This window comes from Struthio camelus, chromosome 6 (genome assembly GCF_040807025.1).
Source record: "Struthio camelus isolate bStrCam1 chromosome 6, bStrCam1.hap1, whole genome shotgun sequence".
Classification (NCBI taxonomy): Eukaryota; Metazoa; Chordata; class Aves; order Struthioniformes; family Struthionidae; genus Struthio; species Struthio camelus.
Window position 1 is genome coordinate 38,704,719 of NC_090947.1, and position 23,125 is coordinate 38,727,843.

The 23,125-nt window shown below is 37.0% G+C and overlaps 1 protein-coding gene across 13 annotated transcripts in view; it reads right to left on the minus strand.

The window, feature by feature from the left end:
• Nucleotides 1-23,125, minus strand: part of ZRANB3 (zinc finger RANBP2-type containing 3) — a 55,907-nt gene that overhangs the window by 27,961 nt on the left and 4,821 nt on the right. For 11 of the 13 annotated variants that reach the window (XM_068949235.1, XM_068949242.1, XM_068949238.1 and 8 more), the window contains 2 exons: nt 19,297-19,455; nt 3,594-3,612 (listed from right to left, as the gene is read on the minus strand). In XM_068949235.1, coding sequence (XP_068805336.1) covers nt 3,594-3,612; nt 19,297-19,455 — 178 coding nt within the window. Of the gene's footprint in view, nt 1-3,593; nt 3,613-18,751; nt 18,831-19,296; nt 19,456-19,557; nt 19,678-23,125 lie in introns of those variants that run through there. The other 2 variants (XM_009677403.2, XM_068949243.1) reach the window with 2 other exon arrangements.

A 23,125-nucleotide genomic window follows, 5' to 3' on the forward strand; every position in this document is an offset into this window, starting at 1 on the left:
TACTCCCCCCCCTCCCCCCCCCAAAAAAAAAGTACTTTGAGATTAAGTACTTTGAGATTAAGAAACTCTTCCTTTAAGAGCTGCCAGAGATAATATGTATCTCTCTAAACCACATTATATATTCTCTGTATAAAAACAAGTAAGCTCAGTAAATTTAGCACAAGGGAAAAAACTGCAAATCTCAGCACTGCAGTTAAACTCAGCTTTTTGTAACAGCTCAGTAACAGATTTTTAGGGAAGTCTGCTGATGAGATTTAAAAAATAAATAAGTGTTGCATCAGTTTCGGGGTGGGGGGAGAAAAAGAAAAAACCACAATTAAAACTCCAAACTGATCTGCAGTGGAACTTCCTCCCCCACTCCCACTCAACAAACTCGGTAAGTATGCTACCTCTGCTCACTGTGAGCAAGGACACAACAAAAACATTGCAGACCCTCTAAGGGTATGATATACAGGCCTAGTACTGATACCTATTCCCAGTGAGCACCACATAGAAGAGATTCAAAATTATGCAAAAAGATGCAATGGGAAAGACCAGGACTAAAAATGGTGTCAAGAAAAATTTACCTACAGCTTTATTTTCTCCAGTAACTCCCTTTTTCCCCCCATTATCAAAAGAGTTTAGAAATACCTGTTCTCTAATGCAACAGCGCAATAAGCAGAGTGTGTTGTCGTTTTTTTTAATTAGTAGACATCCTTAAGCAACAAAGGACAATCGCGATCCATTGTCATTATCCCACTATGTATTTGACCAAAAATTAGAAAAATACAAGGCATCTTCTTAACATGAAAATAATGACGCTGTCCAAGGCTGCATAGGCACCTGAAGAATGAGGGAGGATCTATACGAAGAACTCTGCTTTAACCCAGCAGGTCAACAAAATGAAACTATTGCTTTCAGGAGTAGTGGCTAATAGTTCCTCTTCGATTTTTAGCACAGAAAACGATGTCCACTTAGTAGGGAACTTCGATTTATAGGCAAGGTGAAGGGTAGAGATACAATATGTAGACGTATTTAATAAGAAATGATTACTACTAAGTTTCACACTGTCAGGGTAGGAACTCTCCCATCCAGTGAGTTACACACACAGATAGCATGCATGAATCTAAGATCCTGAATTTAAAAACAGTCAAGATAATACAGCTATTTTTTTTTTTTACTTGTTCACATGACAAGAAATACCTCTGGGTTCCTGTTAACGCACTAAAACAGAGACTGGTCTCAAAATATTCTGTTTAGGTTTTCACAGAGTCCAGCGAACGTTCTCAGTTTAATTGCTGCTATCTAACTACTCCAACTGCAGACATAAAAGAACCAATTCCTTATATCCTCAGTATGAAGTTTAAAAGAATTGATGTAAGGATATCACCAGGAGATTTCCCAACTACAGGAGAAAACAAAGTGAGTATCTCTACTATTACTAGAATGAAATATAATCAGAGAACTGCTACGATACTAACTCTTGAGAGGAAAAATACTGTAAAGTTTTCATTAAACTTTCCTCGATGCCCATTTTCTACGGCTCTCAGTGGTGCAACATATAAAATTAATAATATTTGCCAAACAAAATACTGAATGGACACAGTAAAAACATAAGACAGAAACTCTCAGTAAGCACTAAACCATGGTGGAATACCATAAACAATGGCAAGATAGATCACAGATCAGCTGACATTTGGAATTCAGAGTTAATTTTTGTTGCAATAAATGGCGTACAATCTGAATAGGCTGCTGCAGTGAGGAAGATGATAAAAAAGGTAATACATAGGAGGATACCGGTTATACAAATGGGCATAATGTGGGAGAGAAAAGAAAATCAGGAGACAGTTGATACACTGCTAAGGAAGAGATTTCCTTGTTAAGTCAAGTAAGTACTTGCTGCTCTTGAAAAAGCAAGTTCCACTCTCCTTCCTGCAACCCTCCCCTCGTGTCACCAATAGGTGATGACACAGCCGAAAAACAAATCCAAGTAAAACAACAACAACACAACCAAATCAACCCCACCACCAACACACCACCAAAACCCCACTCATTTTCAGTTTGTTGCCAGAGCATCTCCCCGACGTGTTTGGGCTGCCCAGCCACTAGTGCACCGGTAATGATTCAAGCAACTGAGTGGAAATCACCAAGAGACAAAAGGTAGGTCTTTTGGCAGCACTGCACCCATAACCTAGATCCCATAAAGCCAAGCACCAATCTGGATCATAAGAAATAAGGGGAATAAGGGGAATAAAGGGCAGATTTATTTATGCAATTATTTTTTATTTAAACATCTCCTTCTTAGCCCTGGAAGTGGCTAAAACGGAAAAACTGAAAGTCTGGGGGAAAAACGAAAGGTGTTATCTTCCTTGCTCCAGGAAAGCAAAGTAATATATTTTTAGAACTTTATATGCACAAAAAGTTGCAAGTTGTACTTCATTCCTTAAAAGTAGAGTAGCTTGTTTCAAACATGCTACATAATACAGGTATGTATACATATTACAGTACTTGTAATAATCTCCAGTTTTCATAGGTAACTCTCCTTTTCTTATACAAGTTCACAATATTGATGTTTTCTTTTATCAATATTTGTTTCGTATTTTAGAGATGCATCAACAGGTGCAAAATACATGCTACTTGGCACAACCCTTCCTCCGCTGCCAGGCCTATTGTCCTTATGATTTAAATGTACATTATTTACTTCAGGATAAATGTATCTTGCAGAACTTTTTATTGCTGATTAATTATACATAGTATTACTTCCTTCCTTGAGGAAGAAAAAAAATTTTGTTTTAATGAACAAAGAGCTATTGCAGATAAAAGCATTCAAGGCAGAGCAGAAGAGAGCTTGGGAAAAATTGAATTGTTTTCTCCAAAGTTTCCAGAAATTTCACATTCTACGCAGGGACAGTTTAACTCCAATTGTTATGAGATTTTTATACTATGAGGAGACACTTTATTCCCAATAATACCTCTCTCTCCATCTCTCTCCCCTTCCTTCCTTCTCCCTCCCTCTCCCTCTCTCTCTCTCTTCCCCCTGCCCCTTTCCAGCACCGGAAGAAACTTACTCAAATAGAATTGGGAGACTACATCAACCCCCAAGCATTACCTCTTTTTCAGTAAGGTTTTGTACTGGCAACACATGAGGAATATGAAATAAATTATTACTTTTCAAATCTATGAAAGACATGAATTTCACTATTAGTACTTGATCAGTGCTTTTAAGAAAATTCATCTTTGGAAGATATACCTGTTCAAAATTCATCTCCTTGCTCCATGAATATTTCTTAATCCATACTAATCTATGCAGCTATAAAAGCGCTAAAGATCAACTCAGTTAATATTTTTAAGACTCCACAGTATAGGAGATTTAACCTACCTAAACACAATTAAAAATAACCTATGAAGTTTTCTCATAGGCTGTTCTAAGCTTATGTTAGGTTTCATTTTTTCAAATGGATGTTTTCAGAATATCTAGTGAAGATCACAGGAATTATGAGTCTTTCATTGCTGACTCCAGGCCACATCACTCTAACAAGAAAAGTCACATCTGAATAACGTATGCTAAACACAAATGACAAGAAGAGTGTTAAAGGAAGAGAAATATCACTTACCTCATCAGCAATCATACATCTAAATAAGAAACAAAAAGATAAGAAAAAAATCAGTAGAAATTATTAGTAAATACAATAGATAACCCAATACTTATAAATGGTTTACTAAAGATTTAAGTTATAGAATTACTGAATTAAAGGAAAAAAGTTTTCATTTCATCTACAGTATCTCTGAAGTCAACTGAAAATGTAATTCTGGTAAGAATAATTGCCATATTTATTTTTACATTCAAAAAATATATTCATTTTGCTAGAATTACTAAAGAACTTGCACTGTAAAATTGAATTGCTACTTCAGTCTAGTGCTATATTAAATAAAATCTTGAGAGACAATTTCGACGGAAAAAGCCTATCTTCAATTTTACTGCCTTTCAGAAACGGTTATGTTTTCGCTGGTTGATGATTACAGATGATTTATATGTCAGATTGATTTTTACAAAGCTGCTTTCCAGACCTTTCTCATTTGTTTTGAAATAAAATGGACCCCCCCACATAAATTGGGCCAGCTAGAGTATTAGAAAATGAACTTGATTTTTTCCATTTTGGAGTCATTTAGCTCGTATTACTTCATGTAAAGACAATGACGACTCCAAGCCCACAGTCAAAAAAACTAGTAAATCTTGTTCAGTGTATTTACATTTTCTAAACAAAGGTTGCCTCTGATATAAACTCCTTAGAGATATGTTATGTCTTCCTATGTACATTCTTGGCTCAAATAGGGTCGAGGGAACTTAAACACTTCCAGCCCAGCCTTCCTCAGCAAATCTTTGAGACTGGATGAAGAAAAAGGGGAATTACTTGACTGACATTTAACTATGTCATCGAATGCACGGTGCTGTTACAGAGTTAACAGGACTTCATCGGGTCCCTGCCCTCCGTACGCCATTCATTCACTTAGATCAAAAATACTACTTGGAATATCACACTGGCAAGCAAGGGACTCACCCATATAAATTCTGTGAAATAAGTATAATTAAAGAAGAAAAAATAGCTATGGCTGCAGGCAATTTTAAAAATATCTGTCATGGCTGCATCTTTCCACACATATGCATTGGACTTCCCTATTACCTCGGCTATTTTACAAACTTTTCCAAGCAGCAACAAAACAAAAATACACCCAGAAAAGCTATCCAATTCAAAAGCACTATCTAAAGAATTACAAGTTTGTTCTATTTTTATAAGCAGATAAAATAGACGCACACATTTTATTCATACATATAAAAGTTTGTATACAGAAAAATTCAGAGGCAAACACTCGAATTCAAGCAGATTGCGAACAAAATCTATTCCCTTTAAGTCATGCAGCAAGACAACGACTTAAAGTTCCTTTTCCTCCTGTACCCACCCCAGACAGCACAGAACTACAGATTTACCACGTACGTTCTGACGAAAATCAACGACGGGAGTTCAAAGGCGAGGTCTGGGGCAGGTACTAAGTATGAATTTCTGCATCTTCGTAAGAATTGTCAGAGTTCAATAGTCACACCTCCCTGGGCTTCACTTAAGTGGCAATTAAAAGAATCCTCCAGCTCTTAAGTAAAGAATCCTCCAGCTCTTAAGTAAATTGGAAAGTTTTTCAAGCCCTGTGCACTTTTCCAAGTTTTGCAAAAAAGCAAACAGGAAAAATAACTCCCACCATTTGGTATCACAGTGCCACACAAAGGACACCGGCTTAGTCAAACCATTTAGAAATACATCCCCGACTGCTGTTGCTTGAACTAAACGATAGGAGTAACTGATTGTCAGCTCTACGCAGTGCATCTCTTCGGTCAAGCCTTTATAAATGTTTACTCACAGAACAGCAGCAAGTCTCAGAAATTATAAGCTATTTCAAGCCCTGGAAGGGAATAAGCTTCAAAGGCCACCATTACTCTGCTTATTTTCCCCCAAAACTCAAAGTACCCTTTGGGCTTGCGCTTTTAACTTCTTATTCCCAGTAGCCTTCAGCAATGGGCACAAACCAATCTTGCTGTATTGCTCTGGAAGGTTTCTTTGTATGGTCTGTTCCCAGCCACTGCATCTTCCAAGGAAAATGAAACTTCTCCTACCCCCACTGTCACCTAATTAGATATGCACCCACCGCACCATGTAACCCAAACGCAGATGTTCCTTCCCTGAAATGACGGAAAAGATTTAACATGCCAAAAAGACATAAAATTTCTGTATTTTGATACTGAAAGCCTTTTAAATAATACTGAACAGCTTTTTTAGTGTCAGGTACTCTGAAGTCAGTGTATCTGCTCCAAACCACCGAACCGCTTTTTTTTCTTTCACTAATGATCAATGACTGTAGCAGCACCATCAACTTATATCTGACATAATACCCAATAATATTCATCTTGCCTAGTGGCCAGAATGGAAATTTCAGTGGTCAAAATAACAGTCTTGGCAGAAAATATACACTGGCACTTTTCAGACATGACTTGCAGGACGTTTATTTGGTATGCTCAGGAATACCATACACTGTTGTTTGCTGGCCCACTCAATCTGCCCGTGTAGAATTACATGTCATAATCTTTCTTTCAAACATCTAACGTAAAAAGTAATTCAAAATATATTTTTATATAACTTAAATATGAAAAAAAACTTACACTACCTACTTGTAATAGTTTTGGGAAGTCCATCTGACTGTCCACTGCATTTTAATTGGGCATATTTACTGTTTTTTAGATGTTTTCATTTCACCCTTGGTAGAGATGTATGGATGAAAACAAAGAAAGAAAATAGAACAATAAAAAAAAAAAATCCAAACTTGTACAAACTTACAAAGGAAAAAAGACAGAAAGAGAATTCTTTTTAGGGACAGCTCATCACTGTGGGGCCATGATGTCTGTAATTTGCAGCTGGGCAAAGACATTTATTTGCAGACAACTAATAGACCATTCCAATTTTAAAACAATGTTAGTTTTTGCTCACTTCAAAGAGGGATCTTTTCTTTCAATTGATACCTATTGTTAATTGCTTGAACTGAAGTTCACAGAGTAAGTCTTCCTTTTTGCCGATTCTTTCAGAGGCCACCTGTTTTCAGTACATTAATCACGTTTTTCAAAAAAGAGTTTGAAGCCTGAAATCAATTGGAATGTTTAACAATCCAGTGCTGCTGGTTTTTTGAAATACCTTCCACATAAAACTGAAAATGAGTATGACCATAGCAACCAGCTAGAGAGCAGAAGAATCTCAAGAATAAATCAAAGACATTCTTCAACAGTATAGTAAATTTAAACCTAAAGGATATCAGAGCAAATGCACAAATGGAAATGTACAAACCGAAAGTACACTGCCTCTGAGTAGCATCTGGTAATAAGGAAATGTGGTAAAGAACAGGAATACAAGTGCTCCTTGCCAATTTGCGCTGACAAATATAGCACTTCTCAGCATACCAAGCTATATTTTACTGTAATTGCATAAATAATGACATGTTAATAATTTCACTTTGGACATAGGCATTTTCTATATACTTTCCATAAATCTACACTAACAAGAGTTACATATGTATTGTCTCTTTGATTTCTCAAAATAAGATTCTATCGTATTGTTCTTTGGTGAACGTGAATGAATTACTTGAATCTTCACTCTTCTTTTAGAATAATAAGCTATAATGAATAAATTCAGAGTGATTTACAAATTGCTTTAACAATTACAAGCTGAATAGAATTAAAATAAAAAGCCTTAAAAATACTTCAACCACAGGAACAGATATCTCTCTATAAAATAAGAATGTTTTGCATTAGAGTGAACCGTAGCCACAGACTTTGACAATATCAGTATCTGCAGAACAATAAGTAGTTGTTGTGTTTTACTTTTTTCACTCATTCTCATTTGTTGCTATTAAACAAATGGGTTGCATTAGGAAGAGTGTTGCCAGCAGGTCGAGGGAGGTGATCCTGCCTCTCTACTCAGCCCTAGTGAGGCCTCCTTTGGATAACTGTGTCCAGTTCTGGGCTCCCCGGTACGAGAGAGACGTGGAGCTACTGGAGAGAGTCCAGCAGAGGGCTACTAAGATGACGAGGGGACTGGAGCATCTCTCCTGTGAAGAAAGGCTGAGAGAGCTGGGACCCTTCAGCCTGGAGAAAAGAAGAGAAGACTGAGGGGGGGGGGGGGGGATCTGATCAACGTGTATAAGTATCTGAAGGGAGGGTGTCAAGAGGATGAGGCCAGACTCTTCTCATTGGTGCCCAGAGATAGGATGAGAGGCAATGGGCACAAACTGAAACACAGAAAGGTCCATCTGAACATGAGGAAAAACTCCTTTCCTGTGAGGGAGACTGAGCACTGGCACAGGTTGTCCAGAGAGGTTGTGGAGTCTCCTTCCTTGGAGATATTTAAAACCCGCCTGGACATGATCCTGTGCAACGTGCTCTAGAGGACCCTGCTTGAGCAGGGGGGTTGGACTAGATGATCTCCAGAGGTCCCTTCCAACCTCAACCATTCCGTAATTCTGTGGCTGCTTGCAGCAGCAGAAACTTTAGGACACAGGAGATTTTTCCAGTTCTATGTTTCCAAATTGACAATGTATTTCATGCTTACAGAGTTCAAAAAGATGGTACTTCTACATACAGCTCGCACCTTAAGCGGTCTGAATCTCTTTGAAAGTACTATAATTTGAGAATAAATCCTCAAGTATTGTTCCCACCCATCTATTCCAAGAAAATCTGCAGTAAAAATCAAAGGCAACAACAGGGAAACTACTTAGAGGAAGTGAAAAACAGCTCACCAAACAGGGAATCCGAGGCACTGCAGATTCTGGGAGCAAAATTTCCCCTTCTTTACCTGAAATAACTAGCCTGCACCGCTTCTGAATCACAAGATTTTTTGCTTTTGTTAGTGTTATCAGAATATATATGTGAAAGTATAGTAACTTTCACTTTGACACTTCATAATGAATTACGCTGCAAACGTTCATGGCTTTACAGTGACATTTTGCTATTTAGTTAAATATTAATTCTCTTCTCCCACACAATGCTGGAATAGCTTTGCCAGAAGTAGCTTGGATTTTCCTCCTATACTTGCAACCCATCAATTGCTTTTAGCCAGTTAAACGCTGGACTAGACACATCACAGACTGATATGTATCAAGTGCACAGAATTATTTTCAAAGCCACAGTTAACTGCTTAGAAGAGTCTGTGAATCTGTTAAGTCCTCTGTTATGATACAATTGGCAGCATGAATCACTGCTTTGATCCACACCTGTTCAGATTCAAATTCCCAACATGCGGCAGTTTGAAAATTGCTGATTTATGCAAATTAACATTTTATCAATACTTAGCTTGATCAAAGTTTTGACATGGTACACAAGATGAGCTTATGATACAGGTAGTTGTTAATAAAACTAACGCAAGCAGGAATTGAGGAATTTTTTTAATGACAAAGCATTCTAAGAGCGTTCATCCTCTGTAATTTTCATAGTTTTAGAATGAGAGTCTTAAACGTGCCCGCTTAATGTAGTTATAAAATATTACAAGTCCAAAGTTTGCTCACTAGACTCAAGAGAAATGAAAAATAGGGTATAGTCACATTCCGTATCACCGAGAGAGAAATCAAGTGTCTCTAGCTTATAATCACAGCAATTAGTTTTGAAATGTGAAAACCTTGCCAATCGTTATAGCTCAGAACACATGGAATGCATAAGATAGGCAGTAGTTACATTAAGCTCTTTAAAAGCAAGACTTTGCATTTTGCTTTACATAATCTTTAAAATATGCCACCTCTACTTAAAACAAACTTCAGTATGTTCTGTATTATTGCAGTCAGACAAGCTGCCAACAAGAGCATAAAGGTTCCATGCTGTCAAAGCAGGAGAAACAGATCTTCAGATACACTTGAAGGGACAAATACGTATTTTTGTTTCACATATTTTGACTGCAAGAAGGCAGACTTCTTGTTCTCTGAATCCGTTCAATTAGTCATTTCCTCTCAACTGGTAGTTACTCAATTTGAGCCTCATCGTGCATATCCCATCTGTTCATATGACACCTTAATAATAGCTCTATCCAAGAATACAAATCAGAGCTATGCTACTCATTTTCATATCCTGTTATAAGCTCAGCCCACATGGTCAAAAGTTTCAGAAAAGCAGGAAGAATCATTTTAAATGTCTCAGTTACACTTACCCTCAGCAGTAGGGTTCAACAATACAACGAGCATCACAGCCGATGACAAATCCTTTCAGCTTCTTTCCTGTTCTAGAGGTTTCCCTTCTCCCTAGCGAATCCTGTGACTAGCATTTTAAGCTCTGTCCTTTTATCAAGGAAATCAGCTATTTTTTTTCCCCTAGCAGAAAATGTCAGAATCTCACTGGGATGCATTGCATATGCTGCTACACTTCTCCTGGTATTTATAATCTTTTTGCAATTGCAGGGTTAGCAACAGGCTTTGGACACAGGAATAGCTTTCATAAATAGAAGGGAACCATGCAGTCCAATCTCCACTTGGATTTAGAAACCCTCTCGTTTCAAGAGGTATTCTGTATTATTCAAGACGTAGTTTTATGTTAAAGTTTGAAAGAGGTTTTCCATTGAAATGCAAACACAAAGAACTAAATAGAAAGATTTGTCTGAGCAAGTACTCTTGTAAGTGAATAAGCATACAAAGAAAGAACAAGAGGTCTACTTTGCTGGCTCACCTCAGGTGCACACAGGTCCAAAATCTTACTATTGATCTCTCCCCACACAAAAGAGAACCAGTAAAAGCAGCTGAGGTTATACACAAAATCCACATCTGTGTGTTTAAAGCTTTCTTCCAAAGATAAAGAACTTGACAGTTTAAGGGACCACACAAATCTGGATGAAGCAGAACCCCACAGCCAGATATTCAAGAGCAAGCACACAACATCAGAACAGTCTTGTAAAGGCTGTCAAGTACCAAGCAAAGGTAAATTTGCAGATTCCTACTACAGCAAAGCTTGGAAAGAAACCAGAACTTAAGAATAACCAAGTAGGTAAAGGAACTGTGGAAGAAAACCGTAACCTAGGACAACTTTGGTCAGAAAAGTTCTAAGTCCGAAAGAATAGAAGGGTAATTTTTCAACTCTCAGAGCACTGAATGAGCTCCTGGACTTGTAGATGCCAAGAAGACTGGAAACAACTTTGTAATGAAGAAGGAGACACAGCTACTTTAAAAAATTATGCAGATGAGTTACTTGGAGAAACAGAAGGGAGGCTAGGCTTGTGAAAATAATCTGCATTAGAAAGCAGTTTTATGAGACTAAAACAGTCTCATAAAATGAGTTTCAGGGAAAGAAAAAGATGTTTAAATGTAAGCCAGAGACACAGAAATAAAATGATTTTCACTTTAGTCACTCCCTTTTGCAATGTTAGCAACATTCCTGAGCAAACAATAGATGGTTACATTCATTATGATTACTCAAGCCAGGTGTCTTTGCAAGGACAAAGAATTTGTTTTTGAACTTTGCTCTTGCAAGAATACAGATTAACAACACACAAGCATAAATCTGTGGTCTATATAGGAAGAATTCTATTAAGTTCTGCAGTCAGTACTAGATATTTCTTTTAACTACAGAAATATTTTACAACAGTAAAGATTCTGTCTCAGTTAAACAGTCCTGTCTCCTTACACATCACGGATTAAAACTTTAAGGGATACAGCAATCCAATACAATTACTGCTTGCTTCTACATATAAATTAACTTTCCAATTAAAGCACAACAGTTATTTATCCAGGAAAAAATGGTAAGAGCTGCAAGTAACTTTTCCAGAATACATTTCTCCACTTTTCCATGTATTTTTCAGGAAAGATCATCAAAGCAGTAACACTTGATTGCTTAAAACTCTGAAAAATGTTGCTACTACTCAAACAAATTAATACTATTTTTGCTAATGCAGTCTTTGGAACATGTTGTACAGAGGACGCACACATTTTTCTTTCACTAGTGTGGGTGTTCTGATATTCTTGGGATTCTCACCTACTCCTGTGAGTCAGTTTTATATAACACTACAACATATAATTTTCCTCCTACTCACAAGCCAACACTTTAGCACTAACATCTCAACCATGGGTTATTTAAGGAATCTGAACTTAGCACATTTTTATATAAAACTGCGCAAGCAACCGTTACATTTATGTGTCAGTAATCACAGCACACAGTCCTAAAACTAGAACAAAGAGAGATGACTTCCTCGCAGAAATAATCAAGGTTGCTTCACCAAAAATAGAGCCCCAGAAGATGTAAGCTAGATGATAGCCCTGCCGTTGAATTACATTAGGTATTCACAACAAAAAAAAAAAATCCTCAAGCTAATGTATGAAAGATGCACTAAACTGCCATATCTGCAGCATTATTAAATGTCTAAAGGATTATAGAGGAGAATGGTTATGCTAAGTCTTATGCTCTTCTCCAACTCTCCTCAACCTGTAACTGAGGAAAACATCTAAAACACCCCATGTTTATTAAAATTTGAAAGGTATGAGAGCACTTTAGCCAACACATTCCAATATTTCAGCATGGACAAGGATGTGCGGCTAACATATATCAAGGCTGTTAAGTTAAAGGTTAAGCTCAGAGACTAGGACAGGTTTATCAGATTATGTTAATTGGACTGTGTTAACTGATAAAAATACTAGTAAAGACAGCATGATTGGCACTGCAAGAGGCAGAGAACTAATCTCTTCAGGTCTTCCCTCTTTAAAGTTCGCTGAATCAGAAAACAGAGGAAAGAATTATCCAGAAAAGTAAATAGCCTCTCATTTAATAGTACTCTTCATCTTTCATAGTTTCCCCATTTTCAATAGTCCCCAATTCAGATATCCTTCCCCTCCAGTACCCCAGGCTCTCAGCCCCAGTGTTTAGTTTTCTCCCACAGCTGGTTCCTTCCCCACACCCTTCAAATACTTCCAAACCAACCATCCACTCAACTGCCAACAGAGCATCCCACTTCTTTTCCAGCATTTACCTATGAACTAAGCAGTTCTGCTGATCTTTTCCATTTTGACTTGATCTTCTCTACTATAACTTGTAACCCCTTCTATTCAGTAGAAAGGCATCATAAAGTACGTGGATTTAAATTGTTTAGCCATCTGCCTTTTGGGTAAATTTCTCTTTGTGATCATGTTCTTCTTTTCCTTCCAGCTTCCCTTAAGCAAATTGGAATATTTGCTTTAGACCTTATGTTTCCTCGCATTTAAGCAGGTGGCTTCACATACTTAAAACCAATCACTTGACCACTTTCTAACTTAAGTAGCAGGAAAAGGGCAGAACGACATACTGATTTATCACCACAGATTCTCTGGCTGCCAACTTGCACTGCACACAGCTAACACTGAACTCATTTCCCCTTCCCCCGTCACTGTTCCCAAGTCTCTTTTTCATCTGAAGATCTACAACTAAGGGAGGCACTTGCTGATGGCACTTGAGGCTTACAAATTAAAAAAGTGAAACATTCCTAGAAATGTTCTGGGGGGGGGGGGGGGGGAGTAAGTAGATCCCCCACAGAAGGCAGATAGGTAACTTCATCTTATCTATTTTGGAAGTCCTGGGTTTTTTTTTTGTTTTATTTTAAATTCTGAACTCTCCATCTTAAGATCAAATTAGTCAAAAGTTTAAAAATAGGAACTCAGATCTCACAATAAGAGTTATATTACAGCATTTTGGGTCAGTAAAAGATATTTTAGTATTTTATTTGGTAATTACACCAATTTTACTTCCTTATCTGTAGCATATATGATCAATGGATCGTCGCTATGTGCTTACAAGGAAACAGTCAGAAGGCTCGCTCGCTCAGATTTCCAGCACATTGCTCAGAAAAGTCCATCGTGAATAAAACTTGAAGGAAAATTCTTTTCAAAAATATTCTACATGAATACTTATGTCAAACAGAATATACTGATACTTATCAAATAGCTACAGTTGCATAAAATATGTGAATTCTCCATGCCAAGCTCTTCTACTACATTTTTCTCTCTTTAGAAATGAACGGTTAATGTTTTTACTTCATAAAAAAGGTTGTATGCTACTCTCTTAAATGAAATGAGAATATTGAAATAAATTAACACTGCAGCGTTTTGAGGACTTACAGAAACAGGGATGATAATTTTAAAGCAAAATTTAACAGAAAACAAATACGCTGTATCTCTCCAAAGACGAATATTTAGAAACACTGCTGGGGAACAATCCAATAGGAACCTGTAAAATATTTTTGAGGAGTCTTATTTTAAACCATGTAGCTAATTCTGAAAGAGAGATGATTTTAACAAAATATAAAAAAGCAATGGTCTAATATTTGTTCATAAAATAGACTTTCAGCAATTTATGACCTTTTAGACAAAGGAGAGAGAAATTACATGTAGACAAAGGGGACAGTGGCATCACACAGAAGGAAAAAGAAAATTTAAAAGATAATATAAAATCAGAATCAAACTCAGTAAAAAGGATGAAAGAGTGGAAGGGAAAAATGGTTAAACAAAAATACATGAGAAAAGAACCTACTGTTCTAGCAGCAACTAAAATCAGCATGAAAAAACGTAGACTGAATATATCTTCTCTTATTAAGTCAGCTTGCAAAAACTAAAAATACTCCCCCCGCCTTAAATACTTAACCTAAATAGAAATGATACCTTTCATACTACTCTGGCTAATACAGAGTAATCCACCTCACTCAGGCTATCTTCTGCAGAGTCTAGAAAAAGAAAGCTTAACAAAGATAACCTCTTCCTCAAGGTTTAAACAGTTCTATTAAAAGAAGTCTTTTCCTCTCTATGCACTGGACATGCAGACTGTAGTACTTATATGCTCAGGCAGGCTAAGCCAATCATAAAAAAGCAGATTCTGAATACAGATTTTTAACAGCTTTGGATCTCAAGGGAGAGAACAACGTTAGTCCACTGCGATGCAAAGACATCCAGATTCAACTTCTGTGCAGACATTTTTCTCATTCCTTAACTACTGCCATCTTAGGAAGTTAAAGAAATTTGTGCAGACCCAAGAACTTAGGTACGACTTATATCAGAAAATCACAACCCCCACAAAGCAGTACAGCACAGCTGGGAATTCTGAACACAGCTATTTGCTTCCTGCCCTAGATCTATCATTTCTATGATCCAAGTACTAAACACTCAGCAGATTGCACGTCTGCACTCTATCTTTACAATGAGAAACTGGAGCTAGGACCTTTCAGCCATATTTGCAAGTTTGAGGAAATTCTGATTTGAGCTTCTGTTTTTCTGGTCCACTTTGAGGAGAGGGAAAACATCTATTTATCTAAAAGCTGAAAATTCTTTAAGGTAAACGTTTGTTTTAATTAATGAAAAAAATAACTATGGGCTTTCCCCGTGTAGCTTGCTAGAGATCATAGATGCAATCAGTAGGAAAAAACATACTGTTTTGAAGTATATCTAATTGACTTGCTATTACACTAGGGAAAACACTCCTTTCCTTAATGAATTTACCATCAGTGATGTGCTGTAGACTATTATCCAAAACAACATTAAAAAATATAGGCATGTTTTCTAGAGCAAGAAAAACTGTTAACAAAAGACATGCCTTTTCATTACAACTGATAGCTCTAAATGCCAGATATGAGCATATGAATACTATTTTACTGCCATCTGTTGTCATGTACCTTATTATTGTGCCAAATCATAATAAACAAAGCCAGTATGTACATAAAACCAAAAATGACATGCTTCAGAATGTATAAATGAGTTAATGTATTACCTCTAAAACTTATAAAAGTACCATTAAAAAAAGAAAGAAATATCTATGCATCAGCACTGGCAAACAGACCAATAAGTGTTGCAATATCTAAATTTATATCAAAAATTGTTGCCAAATAAATAAGAATTATAATATTAATGGGCTTGTACACATTGAGTCTTATGGAAGGAAATGTCAAAAAACACATAGCAAGCAATTAGATTATCTCAGTAATATTGTTCTAGCACGCAAATATAATGGAAAAGGCTTATTTCATGAGTGGTAAACATCTTCAAATCCTCTTTCTCATCCACAAGCAAGATAGCTAAAACAAATTGTTCTGCCAACACTTCTAGAAAAAATATCTGTGTCTCTGAAGTCATCTCTCTCTGACACCACTGGCAAGACAAGCAATGCTAAATAACAATGTTGGGCTGATGGTTTTCATTATGACTTGAAAAAGCAATTAGTGACATGATTTGTAGATGTTACCCAGCAGCAAGAGAGCTAACTTTCAAACATTAATACATATTCAGGTCTGCAAACTGGCTGCAACATGAGGTAGGAAGTCGCACACTTTTATACAGACAGGATACAAAACAAGAACGCAGGCTATTAAGAGACTGAGTTTCCAAGCGATCACAACAATAAAAACCATTACCATCTAAAGAGAGATGTGGGCTTCAGGAAAAAAGACAGACTACAGTCCTTATCAATACAATTAAGCCATTTGCTGATATATCTCCCCATCTTGGATATTTGGCCAAACTTCTACTATATCATCTAAAGTAATCTTCTTCAGCATTGTCACATCTCCTCCTGCCTAACACCTGGCCATTGGCTGGTGACTTCTCAGTATAGTTTAGGCCTTTATTCTCAAGTCAGTCTCTTCTTGCATATTTCATAGATTTTACAAGGAAGAATAAAACAGGCCTGAAAAGTACACACTGTTACTCAGAACTCCCAAGCCCTACAAGCACGATGACATCTTTGCTTTAAGGTTTTCAGTTTATGGCTCTCACTTGCCATTAGGTTTTGCTGAGCTCTTAGGAAATGGGGATTTATCCAGGTTTGCCCAACACACTGTAACTAACAGCTTGCAAAGAGCAGCAGAAAGACTTGCTCTTCCCCACCCTGTACAATGTATACTAATAATAACAAGTGGAAGGCCCTAAAGATCTGCTAATCCCATATTTAAGAACTCATGGTCACGAAAGGGGCAAGTTTGTTCTTTTCAAGAGATACTTTAAAGGAGAGAAAGGAAAAAAAAGAAAGATAAATACATATTTATTTTTAAAAGTGAGTTACAGTTTTACAAAAATAAAAAAGTTTTCATGGATAGAATGTGTGTGGACATATCTTTTCTGCACATTAATATTTGAACATATTAATATTGAACATATCTGCGGTCATAGGCACCTATTCCCAAGTGCACTTTTGAAGAATAATCTGGCAAGGAATAAGCAGCTATACAGTTATTCTATATCTTTAAGGCACGTATGTAAGCTAGAAAGTATTTCAGTACATGTGGAATTACACTATCTTGTTGGCTCCAGAATATTTTATATATATGTATACATACACACACACACATATATATATATAGTTTTAGAAAAATGTTAGGCAGTATGCGTTAGATTAGATAACGCCAGTGTAACATTTCACTGAAAAGGCTAGGATCTGTCTGCCTCCTCTGCTGCCCCTCTTCTTCTAAAAAAGCAAAAGCACAAATCACAACAGCATATTTGTTTTACGATGGGGGAAAACTGGGGAGAGGGGCAGAAGGGAAGGGAAGGGAGAGGATTAATAAGTTAATCCCAGTCCCATTAGTCATCTCAGAGGGTATATTTCATGCAAGAAATAAGTTTTGCTCTATCAGAAAGTCTTCCTTTGATCCCAGGCACTTGTCTAACCGAAGATAGTATTTATTGGATCTAGCCAGCCAACAATAGAGCACTTTCTCTATAGCAGTTTCTTGCCACTATGGCAAAGCATGGATTAAGTGATGACTGCGCAGGGAGTGCACAGCCTGAGGGATAGAAGAAAGAAGAGCTCAAATCCACATATTGCTTTCTTCAAGTCCTATGCTTATACATTTTTAAAACTCAAAAAGACTCTTTCATGGAAAAGTACCAGATCTTGCTAAAACGCACCAGTCGGAATACTGAAGGAAAACTTAAATAATAAAGAAGCACACAAAAGGGAGAGATCTGGGTGAGCCAAGGGCTGACAGACCAATAATAAAAGTCAGCTACAAGCAGCACAGGCTCCTGTTTTCTGTTTTGGGACTGAAAGAAAATTAGATCTGCTTGAGTAAGGGACAAATTTAAAAAAAAACAAAAATAAACAAAAAAATCAAAACACTCTTTGGTAAAGTTCAACTTAATACATCTTACTTTATATGAAGGCTGATAGCATGCACATAACTCCTTACTTTGACCCAGGTAACATAGAACTTACTATGCCAACAAATCAGATCTTTTGCAGCCATGGTGAATGTATCCACTAGCCTATATTAGTTAGCATTAAAGCAACTACATACGTTGAAGTGTCTTTTGTTATTTCATTATACAAACAATTGTATATTTGTATATAACTCAACCTCATTGTACCTCGACTGCACATTACAAGCCTCACTTCCTATTACTAGGAAGAGATCAACTGAGACTTGGTAGCCTAAGGCTTTGGATTTATCACATTCAAATCTTTAGTGCAGACTTTGCTGTCTACTCTATCAAGGTCTTAAGTGACACGCTAAAACACACTCATTCTCACAGTCCTACTGTGAGGCAGGAAAGTACCTAACATGGCTAGTGCAACATAGCTTGAAGCTCTTTCAATCCCAGACTTGTGCCTTAATGGCTGGACCCATCTTTCCACTCTGCTGTCTAGCCTGGCAGCATAATACATTTACAGCTTACTCGGTCCCCTCAAGACAGCAACGTTGTAATTGCGGATGTTGTTTGGCCAGGTGAAGAGAATTAAATGAAGAATTTCAGAGGAAACTTGACTAGATCAAAAGTTCCATATAATGGCAAGACCTGAGGATAAACATTTAATTTCCAATTTTTCATCTTTAGAGAAGACATGCACATTTTATTTTCTCCTGCAAAATAATTTCAAACATTAGCAAACACCACCTTAGAACCTGTCTCTTGTTATGAGCAAGATGATTAAGTTAGCAGAAAAAAAAAAAAAAAAAACTTAATTCCTTCCTTACACCAAAGCTAAAGCTGTTTCATTTGTACAAGACTCAAAATTTTACTTTCAAAAATATTTAAAAAATAATAACTATAAAAATAATTTAGGAGAAAAAATATGGAAATATTTCCCGTAAGAACAACATGCAGTAGTCCCGTGACTTTGAGTTGCAATTGTCTAAGTTTTCTAAAATGTATTAAGCAGAAATAGCATCTCCCTTCCCTCTTCTTTGTCTCTGTAAGTCACTAAGAGCTGGCCACATCTCCAGCTTCTTGCTTAAGCTATTTTTCTAATTTATCAGGTACTTACTTGTTGAACACCTGCTCTGTTAGTTGTTGCACTTGCTAACTGAGCACTTACAAAACGCACGCTGCTAGACTCTGCTGTTGCAGCTCAGCGAGTTCCAGAACATCCTGACTACATGCTACAATTGTACCAAGTTTAAAATAGAACGCTACACAGATGCGTCAAGATCTGTTAGTCATTCTCTTAACAGCTCTACCACGCCATTAGGAACTACAGAAACAAACGTGAATTAACTTATTTTAAGAACCCTCTATTAACAGGACAAAAAGAATGGTCTTACTGATTTCAGTCTTCTCTCAAGTGAGAAGTTCTTTGATAATATAAGCATAATATACTTTTGCATAATGTACTATTAAAATTTGTTCATCTCCTGGGGGGGAAAAAAAGGCGAAACAACCCCTCATTTTAAACCATGTTGACTTACAGTTTACAAGATTTCTACAATACAATTCACCTTAAGAGATGCTATTTCGCACAGCTTTTCTAACCATTCATTAATGTTTTCCTAAGATAATTCTTTTCAGCACAGGATACAAAAAGGATTTTACCTGCCACTTCTTTGAAGTGCAAATATGACGCCTTTCTCCTGAAAGGGAAGCAGTTTCTTTCTCAGTTTTTCAGGTAGAAAGGACAGCTTAGCATCAACATTTTCAGAGAGAGAAGCATCACGCGTAGGCATTTCCTGGAACGTACTAGCCATGTTGAGCCTGAAGGAAACAAAACGAAAAAAGGTATCTTACTTAAAAGACAGGTCTGCAGTACATTACAGAATGGTACATTACTTCGTGGAACAATAGTCATCATTCTACCTTGTAATGTTCGATACCCACAACATAAGTTGGTCTAATATAGACAACACTGGGAAGAAAGTAAAAGGAAATGCTCAGACTAATCACTTATGCATTTCTCAAACCTAACTCATCTTGCTTTCCATGGATGGCACATATGACAACTTAATACTTGTCACAGACTAACACCATCAAAACAACACACTAGAAATTCTCCAAAAAAAAAAAAAAAAAACCACACACACACAAAAACCCCACACCACCCACAAACAAAATGCCCCTACGCTTCATGCATCCTTCCTATTTCCAAAGTAGCATAGTTTCATTTGCGCTGTCACAGAAACCAAGAACTAATTCAAGATGCAACAAAGCAGTCTGCCTGAATTCAGAATTAGAGAAAAAAAGAAAACCTTCCAAGTGCTCTTTGCATTCAATAAAATCTTAATAATTCCTGGGTGCAACTAGGCAGTTTTACCCATGAAAAGTCAGTTGCAAAAGACACTGTTCATGGAAGGGGGTAGGGGGAGAATGCTGACTTCTACACAAAAAAATATGTCACCAAGATAATAAAAGAAAGCTAGTGAGATCTTGACCTCAGATGCATTTAATAGTGTTTTATCAATGTACTTTATTTTTCTAACAATACCCTCTAAAACAAAAAAAATTTTGTTTTTCTGAAGTTAATTTTTTTACATCTTTAGGTTTGTCTGGCATTAATAGGGATCTCAAGCGGACCTGATGAGCATAAGGAGCATTGTTTGGCTGGACACAAGAAATTCACTTATAACGGCATGCAGAGGCAAGCTCCTAAGATGGCTACAACAGGAGACAAGCTTGGGAATCTTTATGAGTTGAGAGTTATTTTCCCTGTAAGCTGCAAGAGCCAGTTTGAGGGCTGGTTTCATGAAGTATCAAGTCTTGAGAAGTCTCTCTAGAAGGCAGAAATTAATACAGATGACGGAGAAACAGACCACAAGCTAGCATCAACAAAATGTCAAAACTACTCTAGTATAAAGATGTTAGCCTGCTTTACTTCCTCAACAGAAGGAAATAGCTATTTTAGAACATTCCCTATTCATAAACCAAAGCTATTTGTCATTCAATAATTGTTTTCTAAATAGACATTAAAGTCACTCTTTTTAATAAAGATTTTCCAGACAAGTTACAGGAAAAAAGGTTATTTGACCTTCTGATGATGAAAAATAGTCCTCTAAAATTTTTAATCTTAAGATTCAAGCTAGGAAAAAAGGTCATAACATGCCCCTCCTCTCCCTGAAAAAGGAAGGAAATTTTATGCCCTTCCAAAAGGGGAGAAAAAAAAAAAAAAAAACTTAAACCACAGACTAAATGAATTAAAAATTTCAGGCCATGCATCATATTAAAAGCATGGATTCTTCATTTACTTTTGTCCAGGCAGACAAGGTCAAAGGAGAAATGCTAACTTTCATTCTCTTAAGATTTCCATAGAAAATAGGTTAGAGAGTTCAGTAGCAGTGCCCCAACTAAAGATGAAGAAAGCAACAAAGCACTCTCTTCCAGACAAAGTTATCTTACAAATACAGCTTAAAGGAATATTCATAAAATTTGGGAAAAAAAAATTACTACAAGAACATCAAACAACAGTTAAACCCATAACCATTCATAGAAGTTCTCTATACCTTAGTGAATAGAATCTAGCTATAACTGCACTGTTGCAGTTCCAGCACAACAGGTTAATATTGCTTTAATATATATCCTAAGTTGAAACAGCCTGGACTTTGTTCTAGGGCAGATAGAAGATTTTTGACTAACACTCTACCTTCCAAGGGTCCACATAAGATTACTAAAACTCACAAATTCTTCCACTCAGAGAGGTGGATTTTTCTGCTGGATTTTTTCCAAGACTACTGAAATTTCCTGGCCTATAAAGACTCTCTCCATGGTGCTTATCCAGGTAGCAGCTCTGCCAACATAGTCTCCATGTGGAGACTCTGGCCATGGTGCTGCAAGATACAACTCGAGTAACCCAGGGGTTGGATTCACTGACATGTATGTATCTATCTATCTAACGGCTACTGCCAGTAAGATGACAAGTGGGCCACCTGAGTTCTGTCTTGTTTGGTATTTAATGCCATCTCAAAAGTCAGGGAAATTCAAAGAAGAGAGGAACAGGGCCACTGCCAAAAGAAGTTGAGAGGAACTTGCCACCTCTGCAGCAAAAAAAAAAAAAAAGGTGGGAGGGGCACAGCTCCAACACTGCTGCTAAAAAGGTCTATAACTGGATGGGGGGGGTGGGGGGGAGAGACCTGTGGTACAACAACCTGGTTGTTCTGGATATCCACTAAGATGTTTTAGAATCCTAGAAAATGAGGATTTAGGATTATCCTGTCAATGGCATCACTGGCCAGACTAACGACATTCAGGTAGACAAAAAAAAAAAGAGTAGGTGCTTTTTTGCTTATTCAGTGAATTATAGGAATACCTGTCAAGGTATGAGTCACATATTTAGAGAACTGAAGGAAAACTCTACAGACCAGCCTCATAGCCAAGCTACAGGAGATTATCACGGTTAAAGTATTTAACAGAGTAACATTTAGAACTTTCATACATACATTCTTGGGCATCTATCATCACTTTTGCAATGAGGTGCTACAGAACAATAGTTTTCATGTACCCTTCTGCTGAGGAATGGAAACAATCCCATACATTTGATTCTGAATTTAAGACGTCAAGCAACACACAAAGGTTGAGTCATAAGAGTTGTATTTACCATTCCTACGGATTTGGTTCTTCATCTAAATCAAATTATTCAGCTACCAGAGAATCTATTTTTAAGAAGCATATTTGTGTTGACTTGAGTTATCCTTTGCCCTGTGTGTTAAGTCCTAACTATATAATTACACATGGATGAAGACATCAATGCAAACTGGAATCTGACATATGTACGTGTGTGTGTGTATACATATATATATATATATATATACACACACACACACACACACACATATAAGACTCATGTATGAGCATGGTTTCAACATCCCTAGTCTCCAAAGCATGTAACTCAAAGGCCTGGAACACCTGATGTTAATCAATGAAGGATTGCTAATGATTTGTGATAGTGATTTGTGCAGCAGTAAGAACTTCATGGCTGGAAACAGAGGTTGCTGTTGTGCCTCCAACAGCATTATGAAGATGCAGAAAGTCCATTTCTCATAAGTGACCTGTAGAGCATTATTAGCAGAAAGATAGGATGCATAGATGTACGCTATGTGGTGCGCTCAGGTCCTAACCTACCGAGAGACAAGACCAGTGCTGCTAACCCTACTTGTGAAAAAGACTTCCGATGAAACACCCCCCAGAACACAACCAATACAAAGGTAAAGGGGGATATATCTTTCTAATGTTGATGCAAGTCAGTTACGAGGAAAGGAAGTTAGGATTTCTTTTGCAAACCAGACTATCACTGTGTGATTCAAGTATGAATCCACTGTTGGTGACGGCTTTTGTGAATGGAATCTCTTTCACATCTTTAAGGAATTAACGTTCTTTCATTTCTTTCATCTTAGGCCTATGGAGCATTCAACAACAGATAAAAGTACTATGATCGCTA